Raw genomic sequence first — 19,740 nt, 5'->3', positions numbered from 1 at the left:
TTAAAGTCATTTAGAGATTCTGACTTAGTGTTGACTGAGTGGCCTTATTTAATAGCTTTATGTCTTGTGATAGCGCTAATATTACTCAAGCTTTCAATTTACCATTGATGCATTCAACTTTGTTAATGTGAAGGTCTGTTTGCATCAACTAAGTACATGTACATTGCTCTAAAATTAAGTACAAATTTGGTATATTCCCGTACATTACATAGAACAGTTTTTAGCGAAATCATCAACGCGGACAGAGTTATCGTCGAGGACTTTGACTGACGTAATTAGATTGAGGTTTTTAAGGAATTCAACGAGATGCCCTCAATTTTAATAAAAATATTAGTAACTGAACATATTTGCCTATGCACTGTCAAAGTCTTAACAACTTGAAAGTTTCCCATTTGCGTCCAATTTGATGGCGCTGCTTAGTTCTGCGCTTACACCCTTCCTAGGCTTACAGAAATGTGTGCTCTACATCGTGCTGTAAGTGTAAACTTATTTGATAGTCGGCACCATAAAATTGGGCCCTGTATTGTAGGTCAACATTTGGGATGAGGTTGTAAATTAACTGAAGATTGCATTCAGCATTAGCCTGTGTGGTCTAAAACTTGTTTTCTACATTTGTCTTTATTCTTGATAATCTTCTGTTTGAGACTGAGTATCGCTTAGTTTTAATCCCACCCCTCAGCCACATGCCACCTGATTCGTTGAGTTCCAGGTGGTAGCCACACCCACTTGCAGGTGATGCACTGACGTACTACTGCATCACCCACCATTAATGTATTATCAGTACAAGCCCTCCTCCGCAATGTATAAAATGTACATACTACAACACAGAGCTTATAAATCCTGATAACTCTACACTGAAGATATCATTTCAAGAAAACTAGAAGTAAAAAAATCCATAATCTCCTTGAGGTCCCTGTTATCAAGATGGTTTTTATTTCACCCCTAGTTAATGATTACCAAGTTTGTGAATATCCAAACATTTCCCTATGGAGCTTAAAGAACCGCATTATCTGGCCCAACAATGTAGAAAGCAAACTAATAAGTAAGCCCCAGCTGTCTTATCAGAATAACCAAACACTGGCCAGTTTACTTCACTAGTTTTGAGTGTCATTAAGGAATTCTAGTCAGAATTCTTTGGACTATTTCCAGCAGGAACCTTGTATATATATATAGGGGCTCACTTCCTCATGATTGGAAGAGAAAAGCAACAACCACTTGAATCTTCCGTAGTCCTTTCAGCATTTTGTTCGAAAAACCTAAGACCAATTACTGTGGGTTGACGGGGCTCTTATCTACACGGGTTACCGTTCCCCCACCCCCATCTCTCAGCCTGTTTCTCACTGTGTTTGTCTCTGGCTGTGTCTGCATCTCTGGTACGGGGCCTTGTTTGCTCGGGGTATCGTGTGCAGCTGTTGTCTACGATGGCTGGAGATCAGTCGAGCCTAGCCTGCACAATTGGCGCTCCTCACACACTTCAAGGTTTACCCTTTGTTCCAGTTACCTTCATTCTCCTCATTTTTCCCCACCAGTACAGCCTGCCAATCCAACCAACCTATATTTTTACAAGTGGAACAATGCGTGTGTTTTGTGTGCAACTTTTAATATGTGTAGTATTGAAATTTGCTTCTTTCAAAAGTATAAGGAACTGATGGTCGGTTTGGCCTTATGAAAATTTCAATGGTTGTATCAAGGCTATAGAAATTCAAACACATGCCGGATCTTGGAAACAGAAATGAACGAATACATAAATTCCTATAAATGCTCAACCATTTTTTGATCTACCCGGTTCATGAATGACTCTGTCTGCTCCATTTCTTATATTTCTTTCCCCAACTTGACCGGCTACATTGACATGTAACAACAAAACTCGGAACAGGCTGTTCTTGAACTTTGATGACCAGATAAAAATAAAGGCAGTATGAGTAATGTGAACTGCTGGACTGGAATCCATAAATAAATTGGCTGTTCATTTTATTGTAATCAACAGGTTGGCGCTGCGGCTCATGTAAATGTATAATCCATTATTTGCGTTCTTGGGGGGAGTCTTTCTATGGTCTAATGGCTATTTCCCTCAGTCAGTAATCCTTACATTTAACATCTTGATTGTTCCCACAGTTGAGTACGCAAACATACTTAGCCATCCATGTCCCCTTGCATATTATCTATTAAAGTTTGTTTACTTTCATATGTACCATTTTGCTGTCTGGTGTGGCTGATGTCTATTTAGCCATGCGTGTATTGTATACACTCGGTTTGAACGGTTGTGGTATACAAGAAAAGGCACTTGCCATTTTAATAGTTTAACTGCATGTTTCTTTGAATGCCATCCCCGTGACCCAAAATGACCAAGACTGTCTATTATGTGTAGAGGGCCTTTGTGTTGCTCCTGTGGACCCAGGTAAACAGGCAGCACTTCCAAGGTCAGAGTGGTTCCTTTGTTGTGGTTCTCTTTTGTGACATCACAGTCTTCCTTATTCCTGCTCAGTACTCCTTGAAGTAAAGCCCCCCGTCGCGACCAATGGGAAAGGAAGTGAGTGAAAATCAGGTTTGGGTTGGGCTTTAGAATTTTTCACTACGCATGTTCAGGGGTGGATACAGGTGTGTTTATTGCACACAATGAACGTCTGCTGGCCCTCGTGGGTCATCCACACCGTTTTGATCCAAGACATTTCATATACACTTCAACCCACAATGCCCATCTCTTGATGATAATGGTGTACCATATTGCTGATTGGTTTAATGTGGATGGTGGTTTTGTTACAAGGTGTGGCCTCATCGATAGAGTTGGTCGATGTACATCCACCAGGCTCTTTTTTTTTTGCACTGAGGCTCTTTAAGCTTGATTGATTATTAGCAGCATATGGCAAGTCCTTCAGCCAGCCCCCTGATAATCTGAGATCCGGGATATATTTAGTTACAATACATTTATACAGAGTCACTCGCATAAAAGAGGGCGGAGAGACATCCAGATCGAGATCCAGAGAGCTAGGGAGAAAGGATATATAGGGTCACCAACCAACTGTCCTGTGGTCCAGATCCAGGTGATGACACTGGGTGTAGATTTTGCCGCGGCAGTTCTGCAGCTCAAAGTTCAAGTCACGTTTGTTTACCAAGGTGAGATAGAAGTGGTACTTGGCCACAACAGCTGGCATAGGAAGAAACATGACGTGTCTCCAGCATGTGTACACATACCCACATGTACACTGGTAGACACAGTGACTGCCGTGCCAGGGCCAGCCCACTCTTTTTATTTTTTATTGAATACAACCTATTGAGTATTCTGCTTTTTTTTTTTGCTTTTTTTTATATTGATAATCATCTGCCTTCCTTTACAAGCGGCCAGCCGCAGGGCCAATTCACCTTGAGCCACTGGATCACCGTGACGTCTCTCATTCTCAGTTCCTCTCTCTCTGGGTCGCACTGCACTGGTGAATCTTCTTCACATCCAGTCTTTTTTTGTTTTAGATATATTTCTGCTCTGGAAAAGAAATATATAAAGGAAGTGCACAAGTTGGTCACCATTTCCTGGTTTGGCACGACTGACGCAGTTTTGAAAAACAGGAATACGGGGTAAGAATTGAAAGACATTCACACCGGATGGAAGCTGAAAAGGAGCCTGTGTGGTAATCTTAGTTTGCTTAAAAAGACCATGTTGATTCTTAGATTGCTTTTTCTGATACTGGTGGTGGGCTGAGAGCTTGATTAGAATTGTGGTCTTCGGCCGTGAGGCGGGTCTACTGTTAACACGTAGGAACATTTTGGCCTTTGTGCCCCATTAAGGTGAATGAGTTTTTGTTTGACTTGAAACTGGCTGAAGGAATTCTCAAGAAAGGAGACTAAAGAAACAGGTTTGTCTGTCCGTACAATTGTGTTGTCGAATAGTTTGAGATTTTGAGGTACACAATACACTGCACACTATGTGTTTTGTATGTAATACAGCCTTTTGGTCATATGTTACACTTGTGATTATAGTGTGATGGCATACTACATAGGTCAGACTACTCACTTACTTTTTAGTTTGAAAGTTACAATTTGAACGTGATCACTCTTGAAACATTGTTATTTGTGAACAAAGATTCAGTAAGATATGCATTTAAGGCAATCTAATGTTGGAAAAACATTTTAAGGTTCTGTGGCTTGCACAGACTGTCAATTTTCTAAGAAATCTATGTCCTTACGCAGCAGTTTTCTTTTTTTAGGGAAATGTGTATGGTTGACACCTGTATGCATTGTTTGTATTTGTGTTGAAGTTGACTTTGTGGTTAGTTGACTACTGGTGCATGTCACAGGAAAGTCACTGCAATGTAAAGCACCAATCCATTTATTCATTTAGTAGAACTTCAACTTTTAACTTTGTTTGTAACATCCCATGTATCATGTTCTACACATGTTTCTGCAGTATCTTTTGAGCTTGTTTTGTGAGTTACTTTTTAATATTTTAGGGGTTTTAAATCATAGGCTACGAGAGATGTTAAATTTGATCAAGTTGGGACAATGTATAGCCTTGTACATGATGCATCAACAAATGGTATTTTCACAGAATATACGTGGAACGGTATCATGTGCATTTAGGTGTTGTGATATTCCCTGTTCATGTGGTAGAACTGTTCCTTTTTTTAACTTTTTTTTTTAAATATTGTAAGTTTACAACAAAAAAGTTGTGTTGATGTCATCAGTATCACTTTGACGTAAATTGGAGAAGGTTTTTTTTTCAGACCTGAAAGTTAAAATTCGTTCATGAGATTATTTGAATTATGTTAAAGATTTCAAAGAAAAATTTATTTGACTTGTTTTTCATTTTAGGTTAAGATGGTTCAATCAAACCATCAATTTAAAAAACAAACATATTTTTTTCCAATTGTCAAATGTTTCAGGTTTTATACACATTTTGAAAATCATTCGTTTACCAACTGGCTTCACATTGCATGTAGTTTAAAATGTTTGACAACAAAATTCAACGATGGATTTTGAAACTGATTTTGTTTTCGAAAGTCTGGCACAAAACTACTCTAGGATCCATAATTAAACATATTTCCTGTCACGCATTAAAAAGAAAAACACTAAAATCAATACAGAAGTATGTAAGAAATGTCCTACACAAATGACTCACCATGAGTTGTATTTGTTTGGGTTTTGTTATGTTTGAATTGATGTTATATGCTTAATTTTACAAATGTTGCCAACAAGTGATGATTAACTTTCTTGTATGACTTTGACTTGAGTATGACTTGCACTGCAACTATTTGAACTTGTGAATCAAACTTTTGAATATTAGAACATTTATTTGTCCAATATTATCACTGAGCACTGATATGTCACATTCTAGTTCCTTCGCTATAAAGTTCGCAGAAAATTTTGAAAAAAAATAATCAAAAATAGTTTTCCTTGTTCATAATAATATGCAAATGTTGATTTGTTCTCCAAGAAAAGAAACTTCCGATCATCTAAACGAATCCGTACCATGTGGTACCTTTCTTGTTTGGAGTTATGTTACAGGAACAGTGTCTTACTTGTAATGACCTCATATGTATCTTTTCTCAGTAAAACTCTCAAAGTTTCCTGGTTACTTACTCAAAAATGCGAAAGATAACAACAAGCTTTCCATTTTGTTTTTTTGTACCTGCAGATGACGCCAACAACAAGATGTTTCTGAGTTAGTTTCCTGACAAGGAGGAAATACACATTCCACGAAAAAACCATTCCAATCAACTCGACCATAACTCTCGTGCAATACCACCACCAGGACTTATTTTAGTAACCACTCCAACAAAACCCAATGTCGACAGAGGTGGAAGATTACAATTCTCGTGCGTCCAAGAGACGGCGAGTCGATGTGGGCGTCCCGAGAGGCACTCATGCTCACCACCAGAACAAAATCGGCGCAGTTGTTACAAATGGCGGTATTGCTTATGAAACAGACAACTCTGATGTGCTACGGACTTTGTTGAAGAACAGCAAGAAAAGCCAGAACGGGACAGTGACACCGCCGTTGGAGAATCCAAACGAATCTCCTCTCATGATGTCACAACTACTCAAAGCAAAGGCGAAAGAGTTTGAAGAATTTGATGCTGCAATGGAAAAGAATGCCGAAACCTCAGAACATGACGAGACAGAACTGTCCTCGGATGAATTAGAAACAATGGATGGTAGTGCCAATGATGCATCGGCTATCCCTGACTGCTACTCGGCCAATCGGGTTAAATGTAACGGGAACAGCACTATGAGTCCGGGCAGCATGAGTCCAGGGAACATGAGTTCAGATAACATGTGCCCGGGGGAGGTCAGCCCGAATCCCTTGAGCGAGGATAGTGTGAAGGCAAAGAGAGCAAGAGTAGAGAACATCATCACCTCAATGCGCCAGTCACCATCTTGCCCCCAATCCAGCCAGGGAGCCAACCCAGTGCCAGAACCTCCAAGAGCCAAACGCAAACAAGCCCAACCTCAACAGCAGAAATCCTCAGAAGCAGAGAGCAACCAGACCAAGCAACTACGGCGCCAAGAAAGACGTCGCCTCAAGTACCTCCTCGGACATTTGCAGCAGCAGCTGGACGTCTTGCAAGAAAAGTACTTTGACCTATACGAAGAAGACAACAGCAGCCTATCAGATGCGTCCGATGATCTCGATGATTTGAACGAACCAATCGACACAATGTCTGCTATCCGCAAATGTGAGAACACCGAGGCACAAAAGACCGGTCAAATAGTCCATCGAAAAGGTATGAATGGCTCAATCCCAAAGGAAAGCCACCAGAAACTCCGCAACTCTCTTAAGCAACAGTTGACAAATGCCTTGTCCACCACGGTTGATTCGGTGATTGATCGTTTTGCAGATGTCGAAGACCGACGGGGCATTAACAACAATAACAACAACAAGCTTCGCACTGCACTCCCCAAAAACCTCAGTCCTGAAATGTCCACTTCAGTACTACAACAAGCTGCAAGAAACGCAACTCTGATTGTGCCCGTACCAGCCAAGCGGCCTACTAACACCTCATCACAAGGCCATCAGCATAATCGCGTACAATCACAACAGCAACAACAGGAGCAACTTGAGCAGACCGAAGCCATCTCGCTGGTCATCCCAAAGCGTAACCGCAGTAAAGATAGCGAGTCGGTGCTACGCATCGGCCAGCCTGATGACGTGAAACAGGATCACGTCATACCGACGATGTTACCGACATCAGTCGCTATTCCAAACCCAAGTCTGTATCCATCCTTTCCATCCATGATGATGACGCCTCCAGCTTATCCATCACTGCAGGACAAGGACTCTCTTCTAGACGACATGAGGTGAGTCTTTTACACATTATTTCTTTATCAAATTATGCTTTGAAGTTACCCCACAACAATGCATGAATAAAGCATGATGTATCCACAGTATGCATACAAAAAAACAAAGGCACCACGGACTGAATTCATATTTTTTAGACCTTCCATGTTCAGGTGCCTTAATTAACACACCACAGGGCATAATTTTGCAAATTGCCCATTTAGACTGATTCTTTTTTAATAAATGGTTTTATCTGTGCCCTTTCTACCAAAGTCTGCTCATGTTTTATCTTTGATGTGCTTTTATAAACTTTGAGGTGTGCTGTGCCGAATGGCTCGCGCTTGATGATATAAAATAGTTTTAGTCTTTGTTCCACCTAAAATCAAAATAGTTTATGTTTAGTGTTTGTGGGTTTTTTCAAATAAAAAAGCACAAGATATTTTGGGTTGAATTAACCTCTGTCGATAAATACACAAAGAAAACGTTTCAGAATTTCAAACACTTTAAAGATGCTATGTCAGATTTTCGGCTGATTTGACCCCAAAATTTTGATTTAAAATTCAATAGGTTTTTTGATGGGGTCGAGAAAGTTACAAGCTTTCATTTAAGCCATTGCTCGAAAAAGTCCGCCAACTCTTAGTAGCAGTGAAATAAAGTGCTCAAAATTAGTTTTTGTCGGGATCCCGACAATATATCACATGACCAATTCTTATGTGTTTTATAAGAAACGTTTTAAATTTTTATCATGGTTCCAGACCATTAAAAGTAAAAGTTAAACCTTTTTTCGTTAGAGCGGGTGATACTCTTTGAAATACCATTCACTCACAAAAATCGATTTTTTAATGTTTGAGGCCAAAAATCTGACATAGCATCTTTAATGGAGTAATATTTATCTACTGGTAGTAGTTAAAGGAACACGTTGCCTTGGATCGGTCGAGTTGGTCTTTGAAAAGCGTTTGTAACCGTTTGTTATAAAATGCATATGGGTAGAAAGATGTTGTAAAGTAGAATACAATGATTCACACAAACATGCCTCGAAATTGCACGGTTTTCCTTTTACCTCGTCGACTAACACATCGGCCATTTATGGGGGTCAAAATTTTGACTCCCATAATGGCCGACCATGTTAGTTCGCACAGTAGAAGGAAAACCATGCAATTTCGAGGCAAACTTGTGTGGATCATTGTATTCTACTTTTAAAACATCTTTCCAACCATATGCATTTTATAAAAAACGGTTACAAACGCTTTTGTTTTGACCAACTCGTCCGATCCAAGGCAACGTGTTCTTTTAATAAGCAGGACATTTCAGAACTAATTAGCCTTCTGAATCCCTAAAACCTACTCCACGGCAGTAGAATAAAAAGCAAATCTATTTCTTGAAGAACAAAACCTACACAGCATAGTAGAATACACACATTGTCTAATACCAGAAACTGAATAATACACAATATTTATCACGATTATGTTTAATGTGGCACATCTAAAAAAGAAAAAAAGGAAGGATCAGAATGAAAAAGGTCAGTCAGGCGTAAGAACAGGCCCGTTTCTTTTTCAATGCCCAAACACTAATTAGTACTTAATGGGAAAGTTTTTATTTAAGGAACTTTAAACTGTCAGTAAGGGAATGACTAAGAAGTGGTAATTTGTGCTGTCGCCAACGATAAGATTATTTATTATGGCTAATTAAGATTAACTCCTTATGACAGATTTCACGCCCTAATTTTTCTGATATAAACTAATTTTTGATGTTTAGCTTTTTTTATTCTCGTGGTTTCCTTAAAATAAGAGAAATTTCTGAAAGCACAGCCCTTTAACTGGATGGTTTACTAACTAGCAATTCACTACTTTTTAATATTTACTAATCTTCAGCAAGTAATTTCAGTGGGCAATTAATGCTTGGCTTAGCTTAAAAAGGCAGTGAGGGCAAAGCGGGATGTGGGTTGCTTATGATGAGGTGACTTTTTTGCAGCGGTATGGAGCAAAGCTTTGTGAACGAGGGCTGTCACTCTCGTCTGCCAATCATCTTAGACAGACGACTAAAATAACAAGCCTGAAATGAATCCCTCCATTGCCACCAAAGGGGACACCCTTCAGCCACATCAAGGCAATAATTACAGCATCTAATCGTCTCAACTCCCTTGTTGTCAGGACCGACTGACCAGAAAATCTCTTGTCAGTGGGACACAAACAAAAAACGAAGAAGAAAAAAAAAAGCCCGCTCTACACAAACCGTTTAGCCATCCCCGGTCCAAATTCATTTCGCTAATTTGGCTCTGAAAGGGGGTAATTCCCGGCTGACTTGTCTTGGGGAATTGGCATTATTGAGGGGGAGTCTCGGAGGTGGGACGGACACGCTCTAAGACAGCTGTTGGTAGATGCAGTGCACACCGGGCGTGTGTTACCTAGACAGGCCCCTCTCTCTGGTATTGTTGGGGGGTAAAGGCTTGACGATCACAGAAGAGCAAGTTAAAAAAAAGAAGGGGGGAAGGATACAGCCTTGGAAGAGACCATCTCTCTGTGTGTCTCTCTGTTTATCTTGGTCTAAGAGGCTAGTAGGTTCTTGTTCAACTTGGACTGCCATCTGCTGTTGTTTACCAAGGGCCCTTTCGCTAAGTGAAATAATGGAAGGAGGATGTTGTTTCTAAAAAGGGGGTTTGAAGAAGGGAAAACAACCAGGGACAGCAACCTAACTATGATTTCAAAATGTATGCTTGGAGATGGGTTTTTAGATCAAAAACATTAAGGATCATTAAACCACTTTGTGTTGTGTAAAAAATTGGTGAATGTTTTTGCAGAGGAGTACCTGTGTTTGGAATCTTTCACATTGTCCGAATAATGGAATTTTTAATTAAACAATTTTCAGCCCGTTGAAGCCGCTATAATCTACCAATTACCATATTATGTTTATTATAATTTTTATTGCCGTACTATTGACAAACGACTGTAAATAATATGTGTATTCTCCATGAACCCAAATCGATGTAAATGGTGTTATTTTGTTCGTCAGAAATTGAATTAAAGTTTTTTTTATATTGTATTTCAATACCTTCACTTTCGAAAGGAAAGAGAATATTTTTATGCAAAATAGAAATAACATAGTTTCTATAGAAATAACATAGTTTCTAAAGAAATAACATAGTTTTTTAAGAGTCCAGTACTGCCAAAAAGGGAGGAGACCTAGCTTGCTGCTTTCAAGTGCCATGTTGGGTATTTTAACTACAATATCTCCACCTCATACACTGCAAAGATTGGCCAATTTGAAGGAATTACAAATCAGGAAAAAAAGATTTTTGTATGAAGTGGTTCCTAGACTTCTATAAATCAATAACTGGATCTGTACAAATGTTGTTGTTCATTTTGTGGCTTTGCACTCTACCACCAATTTTATTTTGACCACAATTTTAATAAGGGGAAACACCGGTACATATGTCTCCTTCATGTACTTCTATATATAAAGTTTGCACTACAATAATACCAACTCTGTTGCCAACAACATTTTTTTTGTTATATATTTTTTTCTTCTCAAAAAGGAAGCATCACAGACCCTATAATTCAGACGGGTATTTGATATCAACACAACCTTTACACCAAGTTGATACATTCAGGTAATATACAAATTTCAAAAATTCCACAGCGTTTTTGCATGGCCTCCCTCTCTATACCCGCTTCATTCTACCTCCCCGCTTTAAAATCCAACACAATCCTACAGTTCCAATCCAGCAACAAATTCCAAAACAGCTATTGATTTCTCGGTTCGGGGATGGTGTGAGGACAAATCAAAGCTGTCAGATTTTCCTGGAGAGTCTTACGCATTTTTTCTCCCCGACCTCTAGGTATGGACAGAGCCCTCTATTGACCCACTCTCAGCAGACCTCGATTTCCAACCACGGGGGAGGGGATCTTGGCGACGTTCCCCACACTATCAACGATGGACTGTCGTATTCCTTCATCAAATCTGAAGATAGCGATTCTATGATGAGAGGCTCACCGGGATTGTCTGATCTGTCGGGCTACTCACCAGCTAACGGGACCATATCCTTTTGATCACAAATATTGTTTTCCTTTTGTTCACACATTTACCATCCCTTATCTCGGCCTAATTTCATGGAGCTGCTTCAGCAGAAAAAATTGCTTAACAATTTTCTGCTTAGCAGAAATGAGCAGGATACCAGTCACATACTGTACAGGTGACATGGCACTTCGGCTGGTAACCTTATTCTGGTTAGCCTAATTTTGTTGTGCTTTGCATTTTTTTGTGCTTATAAGCAGCTTTGTGAAAATTGGGCCCAGGTCTTGAACTTCATTCTTGAAGGGAAGCAGCATGTAAAATTGTATTGGATTTTTGCAAGGGGCACCGCAGCAAAAGCACAGGGCACCACTGCAATTGCTGTGGGTGCCGTGGGTTATTTCTAGGCCTGCCTTATGTGCGTTCACTTGTCATAACAAATATGTATTTCATATCTGTATTCTGAACCATTTTTAGATGCAGGGAGTGGAAGCGATAAAAAATGCTGAACGCTATTTTTAAAGAGTGTACAAAATGAAAGTATCATGCCCACTCTTTTCAGAAGTGACTTGTTTTCATCACCGTTTCCTGTTGTTTTTAATTATTTATTTAGATTCCGAAGAAAACTATGTGTTGCGCAAAGTTACTGCTGCATTATGCGCTATATTTGAATGTCTTGTATTATTGTTACTACTGTTGTTATTAAAACAGGCCCTAATTCCAGCCAGCTGTTTAAGGTGCATTAATATTCTTTAGCTCCGATACATACTAGTTTTCTTTGCAAACACATCTCACCAGCCAGAGTACCACCAGTCAATGTGTTTTTCACATAGAGAAAAATTATCACTTTCTCTGGTTAACCCATTACTTTTTTGCTAGACGTACAAAAAAATTGTCTGCTGAACAACTTCATGAAATTTATCCCAGGTGTGTTTGTAGTGTATTGTACTCGACACCTTTTCAACTGTGTCTAGCCCGTCTTTGGTGGGTACACACTTACTTTATAATGACCCTAGCTTCAAGCAAACTGACTAATGATACCAAACAGACGTTATGTAATAATTCTTGAAAATGAAAATGATCATCAGTGGTTGACCCAATCCCTGTGATTACTATTGTTTCCTGAGCGATTTGTGTGAAATAGCTCGTTGAAGGTCTCTCAGCCCTCGTGGCCGGACACTGAACAAATTCTTAATCAGTTATCCGTCAGAAACAGTGGCGCTATCATTTAGTGGGAAAACAAAAGGCAACAGCTATTGTCTACTAATGGATGTTTACGTTGTCAGCTCCAGTTTCTTTTTCGACAACTCAACTGTATTTCAAAACCAGTGGTTATTTGTTGGGATTGGGTTTGCAGTTAAAGATTTTGACTTTTGAGTTGCACTCGAGATTTTTACCTGAATTTATTTGAAGTCAAGTGTCCAAATTTCTTTAAACTGCTTTTGAAAAGCAATGCTGAAAGTTTCCTGCTAAGCAAAACACAGGGAACAAATAGGTACATGTATGTCATTATGGCTGGTAACCTAAATCTGGTGCATTGTTTTGTGCTGAGTTACTGTTTGTGCTTAAGCAGCTCTGTGAAATAGGGCCCTAAACCTAACTTAGTTGCAGGGCTGAGTTGATGCATTCACCTTAATAGGTTTACCGCTTTTTTTTCTGGATACTTAATTTATCGACGCTCAAATACTTAAAGATAGACAATGGTAAACCAGTCAGATTTTTTGCATCATTCAAATTTAAGTACATTTTGTTTTAATCAAAAAGTCTGTTTATGTTCAATTTTACACCATTGGAAAGATCCACCATTAAGGTGCAAGGGGATCATATTTGAAGTTTTGTTTTGCTTTCTGTAATTTTTCCTGTTACTATTGTTTTGTTATGATGCCACAAGTTTTCACCCTAAAGTTACCCCCTCAAAAAGTACATTCACTCGTAGCATGTTCCTAAAGCAGTCTTGAACTTTGGTATTAATTGAACTTTTAAACAACAAAAGCGGCAAGATTAGGACGAGTGTTTGGTGCCCGTACAACTCTCCCTGCCAATCAATCAAAGTTGGCAATAACAAGACGCTAGCCATAATTTGTGTAAAGCCCGCCTTTTTCTTGTATGCTGGAAAAACTCGCGGGCGAAAAAAAGAAAAAAAATCCCCGAGATAATTACACGGCGCGACCCACACCACATGGCTAGACTTCCGAGCTGTGGGGGGATATCTTATGGGGCTTGAGGGTTGGTGCCGTCTCGCTGAAGACAGGCCATGGAAGCTAATCCCCTTGGGCTGGGCGACTTCATTGAGATGATTCCATGCATGTCGGCAACTATTCTTCACACATCCTGTATTGTCTTCCTCACTCCACAAAGAGCTTGCCATTCAGGGCGGCTGCTGCGTCGTTCCATGGCCTACCTCTCTCTCTCTCTTTCTCTATCAGTCTTTCTCGTTCTCCGTCTAAATTGAGCTCCATCGGTGATGAATCGCTACTGTTGCATCCATTGCAGGTGTTGCCTAGACCCTCGTCTTTTAAAAAAATGTGACACACTTTTAATGAATATTGTTTTCTTGATTGATGTGAGAGAGACTGAGATGGGCAGGGGGGTCGAGAATTTTCCTTTCACTTTTTTATTTTTCTTCATAAAAAAAATGTGAAAATCATCTTTTCCTTGAAAAGTAAGTTGGTACTTTACTGATTGCTTTATAGCCAAAGCTACATGTTATGTTGGAAGTAGGATTTAAAACCAGGAGTCAAGGTATAAATTTATAATTTCCTTTTTGCTAACTCAACCAATACAATCAATTTCCTGTAAACATGGTGACAGATTGTACTTAAAAGGCATTGAATAATAATCGACTTCAGAGAAACATGAAAGGCATTAAACTTTGTTTAGACATTGGTGTTGCCATCCTGTTTTATAAAAAAGATTTACTTTTTTTCCAGAACTAGTATAGACGCGCTATTTCTTTTTTGGATTGTTATTTACTGTACGAAAATAGCTGCCCTTTCAAGCTGTTTCAAAATGTTGTGATTTTTGTCCAGCTTTCCAAGATAGCCAAGCTTAAAATAGCTGCAGTTGAATTTTTGTGTACTGATGTATTCCATAAGTTGTCATCCAACAAAAAATAAACACTATTTCAAACAGAACGCTACTAAAGAACGTGATATGATCACTTTCTTTCATCGAAAACTGTCCCCAACAGTTAAAGACAGTTTAAGTTTTTGGATAATAAAAAAGTCCCCTAGAAAAATACCCTTTCAAACAGATTCACTAAGTTACTAATGCATCAATTTATTTCTTTCAAAACTGTCCCCAACTCCTTATAAAGACGGTTTAAGTTTATGACCATGTATAATAAAAGTGTCGTCCAGAAATTACTACCCTTTCAAACACAACAACTAGTAGGCATGACATTCTTTCGGCTTAAGTCTTATTCATGATTGTTTTGCTGTTCAGAAATATCAAACAAATTGTGATAAAATAGCCTGAAAACTCCATTAAGGGCATCACCGTGTGTACAATTAGGTCAGCTCTTGTACTCAATGAAATATTTCTACTCTTGCCCAAACTACGAATTGCAATGCATCACTTTATTTCATCAAAAACTCTCCTTAAATCCTTATAAAGATGTTGAGCAATTACCAACGGTATGTGTATCATATAAGAACACCCAAAAAAAAAACAGGGTTGCGAAATGGAAACAGCTTTCAGTAACTTCAGACAACAACAAAATCCCAAGCCATTGTTACCACACAGAATAAAAAGTCTTCACAACTATTTTTTTTTGCATTGCATTGATGACCTGAGAAGTCCTGGTACTATTCAGTGGTGTTGTCTACCAGGCAGTTTTACAATGCCTGTGTGTGTGTGTGAACGGTGAACGAGACAACCATATGTTCTTCAAGTATACAGCAGCTGTAGTGGAGTAATCATGGGCCAGTCGATTCATATGCAGATTCACCTTCCTTGTGTCGTTTTACATGTTTGTTAATTCAGTCATCCTTGACGTAAAAATTCACCAAGGCTGTATATTCTCTAAATTGTTGGAGTTTTTTATTTTTGATGTATAGATTATCGGTTTTTGATTGACTGGGTTTTTGTATCATGCCTCTTGTAAGGATGATACTTTGTCTGTCTGGGTCATGGATAGATAGTTCTTGGGGGGGGGGAGGTGGATATTTATTTATTTATTTATTTCATACATGATTCACCACATGATTGATCATTTTAAACTTCTTCAAAAGTAGCGAAAAAAACGCTTTTACTCAAATGATTTTGTGGCCATCCTTATTTATAGTCTGAACTCTTTTTTCTTGATTTGGAACTAACTTTTTGAGAAATCACCTCAAAGCTACCACATTCATAAAAAAAGCTTCTTTTTATAAAGGCATATTGTTGATCCTCCAAAAATAAAAGGAACAAGTAGTGAAATAAAGGCTTGTGTATGCCAAATATTTCCATTAGCAAAAGCTCATGTAGGAGAAACTCAGTTAATATAAGTTTTCGAAGAAGACTTCGAAGAAGACTGCGGCCTTCGAAGAAGACTAGAGCTGCTAGTGTTGAAACGTCAGGCCTTTAACTTTTTTCGCCATTAATAGCATAGGTCCTTTTAAGTTGGTAAGCAGTTTACAACAGCTAATTCTATTTTCTCATAATAATATACATCACATAGTATTTTGCGTGGTAACCTTAATGTATTTTATAAATACAGACACAGGTTGTGTCGTCAAAAGTAGAATTACTGTCAAGATAATGGTGTGTTTTAGGGGACAGTAATTGGCGAGAGAGTTTGATCTGGGGCTCTGGGTGACAGTCCAGGCTATTTCTGCCTTAATTGCCTTGCCGGGATTTTCACTCTGGAAAAGCCTGGTTTATACCAGAAGCGAAGTTTGACGTCACATGACTGTTTTCACAGCAAATTTTTCGCAGGAGTTGAGCACATTTCAACTGTTCTGAACAATGGGATGTGAATTTGTGACGTCAAAATTCAAATCACATTCGCATTCGCAGGAAGTATGAACCAAAGTTACAAACAAACTGCGAGTTTAAATGAGAAAGCGTTTTTTCCTTAACTGCTTTGTACTCCCTGACATCTACACTGACTCCTACTCACCTACGCAAGGCCAAGTTGATGTTCTTCTACACACGGTACCCCAGCTCTGCCCTCCTCAGACAGCACTTTCTGGACGTCAAATTCAACAGGCACAACACTTCACAGATCATTAAGGTAAATTAACTATCCCTCTCTTATGTCCCACAGTAATTATAAAATGTGCTATATAAGAACCAGTTATCATCAGATATCTCTAAATATAACATTGCTCATGTCATTATTTAACCTATTTTAATTGTCCCACGGTTATTGTTAAATGCGCTAAATAAGAACTAGTTATTATTAGTTTTCTCTAAATACAACATTACTCTTGTCCGATAGTACTCGGATTTGTGATTTGTGTTCTGGTGTTATTTACTGCATGTAAAGTCAACAGGTGAACTTCTTGAAAGTTTGTTGAAATGTTTCTTGAAAATTTACATTTCAATGTGATACATGTCAGTATTTACTCAGATTTTGGTTATGGTGTTGCGGGGGTGTTCTGAATGTACAAGTTAGTGTGAGTTTCCCTCATGTTAAGCCGTTTAGAGAATGTGAACATCTTGAAAATGTAATGTTCCTTGAAAATTGACATTTCAATGTGATACTTCACCTCTTGAGTTTCCAGAAGCACATTAATAAACCAGCTGGTGACTATCCACCTTCAAAAAGTGGAGAACTTGTTTATTACAAATCTACAAATATGTTTCTTGTATGATTTATTTTTCTTCTTCATGTATTTCTACTTCACTACTTATGTTACACAGTTACCCGTTCATGTTTGTTGTGTAGCCTTCAAATATGAACTCTGCTAGGGTAGAAAACGTCGGGTCATTAACTACTTTTTGGTATGATTAACAAACAACTTGTAAAAGATAAAGAAGTTTTAGATCATGGCTTGTTGAAATTCTTCAAAACTTGCACTTGTTGATGATCAAGTTGCTTTCTTTTGGCTTAAAAGTATGCTAAGAGTTAAGTTAATTTTGTTTACTCAGAAATCAGCAAATAATTTTGCCTTTCAGGGAAATATTCAAAACTGGTTTGCCATAAAACCTAATGAGTCTGACCTGTAGGTATTGAGGGATTGTTCCCCCAGTGTTTTTTATATATTGTAGAAGAACAGCTCACCACGCTCAGTTCTTGCAGTTGCTTGGGTTACAGTTTTGTCATGTTTTTTCTTATTGATTTGAAAGTTACTCGCTTTTGGTCATTCAATCATTTAAACCAGACTTTTGGTTTCACTTTTTGAATTGATGTTAACACAAATGTGAAGCCGATAAGTCATTTCTGTCACTTTCTGTTTTCTTGTCGAAAATTTTTCATTTTTTAAGGCATGGCTTGCTAGTGCATGAAGCGCTTGCCTATCACCACTGTGGCCCTGGTTCACTCCCCAATTAAGGCAATATGCATTGATTCTCCTCTATATGCCACAAGGGGTTTTTCTTCAGGCCAACAATTTTCCTCCCTCCAGAAAAATCAAATACTTAAAATCTCTGGCTGAGCTCCGTGGTCATTTATTGGTTGATGTGACCAAGATGCCTGAGGCTCGAACACATTGTAGCCATGTCTGCTACAAATTCAGCTTCTCTGCTAGTAACCACGATTAGCCACTCTAATCATAATTTATAACCGATATTATTTGTCAGTCAATTTGCTTTTTTTGTCTTTCGCTTTCTGAGACTTTTTTGTTTAAACATAATTGCTCTCTTTCTGATCATTCCTGTTGTTTTTCTGCTCTAACATCTTCGTTCTTTTCCACACTCACACTTGCAGTGGTTCAGCAACTTCCGTGAGTTCTACTACATTCAGATGGAAAAGTTTGCCCGGCAGGCCATGAGCGACGGAGTGGACAAGAAGGAAGACCTTCTGGTCATCCGAGACATGGAGTTGTTCCGTACTCTCAACATGCATTACAACAAGAGCAATGAGTTCCAGGTAAGGCCGATTCATTCCCCAACCCCACCCCCTCCCACTTCCCCACCTCCCCCTCCCACTTTTCTCTGCAGATATTCCTCAAGATAATTGAACATTTAAAGGCACTGGATACTATTGGTAATTACTCAAAATGATTGTTAGCATAAAAACTTAATTGGTAACAAGCAATGGAGAGCTGTTGATAGTGTAAAACATGGTGAGAAACGGCTCCCTCTGAAGTAACATAGTTTTTAAGAAAGAGGTAGTTTCTTTTCACTCAAACATTAAAAGACTACAGGCCTGAAGCCTTTTTTAGGCATCGGAAAAGAACACAAATAATGTGCAACAAGGGTATTTCTTCTTTCGTCGTTCTCTTGCAAATTTGATGACCAATTGAGACCAAATTTTCACAGATTTATTATTTTATGAATATGTGTGGATATTGAGAATACTGGTCTTTGACAATTACCAAAGGTGCCTAGTGCCTTTAAGGTTGAGAATTGCACTAAAGTTGCCTCACTGCAAGACTTGAAATCATTCTGGATCTGAACTTTGCTCGCCAAGACATTTTGGCAATGTCACTTCCCTGTTGAAGACTTTATTAGTTTGCCAGAACCACCACTACAATAATCTAGTCAACGCTTCCGTGTGGGACAGTACCCAAGGGAAACTCCTTAAGCTGTTTCTACATCTGATTAGATCATTTCTTGTTGTGGATTGTCTTACATGGACGTTGCACGTTGTAGTCGATAGCACTCATCTAGTTATCAGTTTGGGTTTGGTATTTAAAAGCTTGTTTTATCGAAAGGACATGAAATAACCCTCACATAAAAATCAGAATTGTTGTGTGAACTTGTTTCTCATTGTCTGCAACTCAAGCAAAACAGCTCTAAAGCACTTTTGTCATGTATTTGTATTGACTTGTTTACCAGTTTAATGCTGTGTTGATAAGAGTTTGGCACCCAATCGTGAAGACACTTTCTACTTGGTTTCCCTCTGAATTTAGTGCAGCCATTTTGTTTAGGACGTGCCTAAATATAATGTGCTCTTATTCAATGTAATAACATTTTTGAACAGATGTATTGAAAGTTGTTGGACTGTGTAGTTTGCGATGATGTTTCTCAACGTGACTAGAACTGCTTCGTTATCATTGTCTGTTTTGACAACTTTGTGTTGAGGACAAATAGATGTTAAATTCTGAACTGGTGCTTTACGTCACAGGTCTTTTATACCATGCTGAATATGTCACAGAGGGTGTGTGCCCCCCCCCCCCCCCCGAAGAAAAAAAAGTTCCCATACTTGAACTCTTTGTTCTGTACAGAAGTAACCACCACCCCCTCGCCCTAAAATCCTGTAAAGAATTCCCGAGAATCTCAAAACACAATTAAGACACAATAGGGGAGTAGGGTAAACTACTATATCACATATAGAGCACCAAATGTCAATAAGTTGTTGGTTTCCTGTAGTC

General features: G+C 38.7%; 1 protein-coding gene across 8 annotated transcripts in view; it reads left to right on the top strand.

Moving 5' to 3' along the window:
* LOC139937820 (prospero homeobox protein 1-like) overlaps positions 1–19,740 on the top strand; it is a 59,124-nt gene that overhangs the window by 26,380 nt on the left and 13,004 nt on the right. For 4 of the 8 annotated variants that reach the window (XM_071933147.1, XM_071933155.1, XM_071933196.1 and 1 more), the window contains 5 exons: positions 5,627–7,290; positions 10,803–10,877; positions 11,106–11,304; positions 16,350–16,493; positions 18,132–18,293. In XM_071933147.1, coding sequence (XP_071789248.1) covers positions 5,777–7,290; positions 10,803–10,877; positions 11,106–11,304; positions 16,350–16,493; positions 18,132–18,293 — 2,094 coding nt within the window. In that variant the 5' untranslated portion in view covers positions 5,627–5,776. Of the gene's footprint in view, positions 1–2,999; positions 3,115–3,381; positions 3,571–3,727; positions 3,849–5,626; positions 7,291–10,802; positions 10,878–11,105; positions 11,305–16,349; positions 16,494–18,131; positions 18,294–19,740 lie in introns of those variants that run through there. The other 4 variants (XM_071933181.1, XM_071933170.1, XM_071933161.1 and 1 more) reach the window with 4 other exon arrangements.

This window comes from Asterias amurensis, chromosome 1, assembly GCF_032118995.1.
Source record: "Asterias amurensis chromosome 1, ASM3211899v1".
Lineage (NCBI taxonomy): Eukaryota > Metazoa > Echinodermata > Asteroidea > Forcipulatida > Asteriidae > Asterias > Asterias amurensis.
The sequence above is the reverse complement of the archived record's forward strand: the minus strand, read 5'-3'. Positions and strand labels throughout refer to the sequence as shown.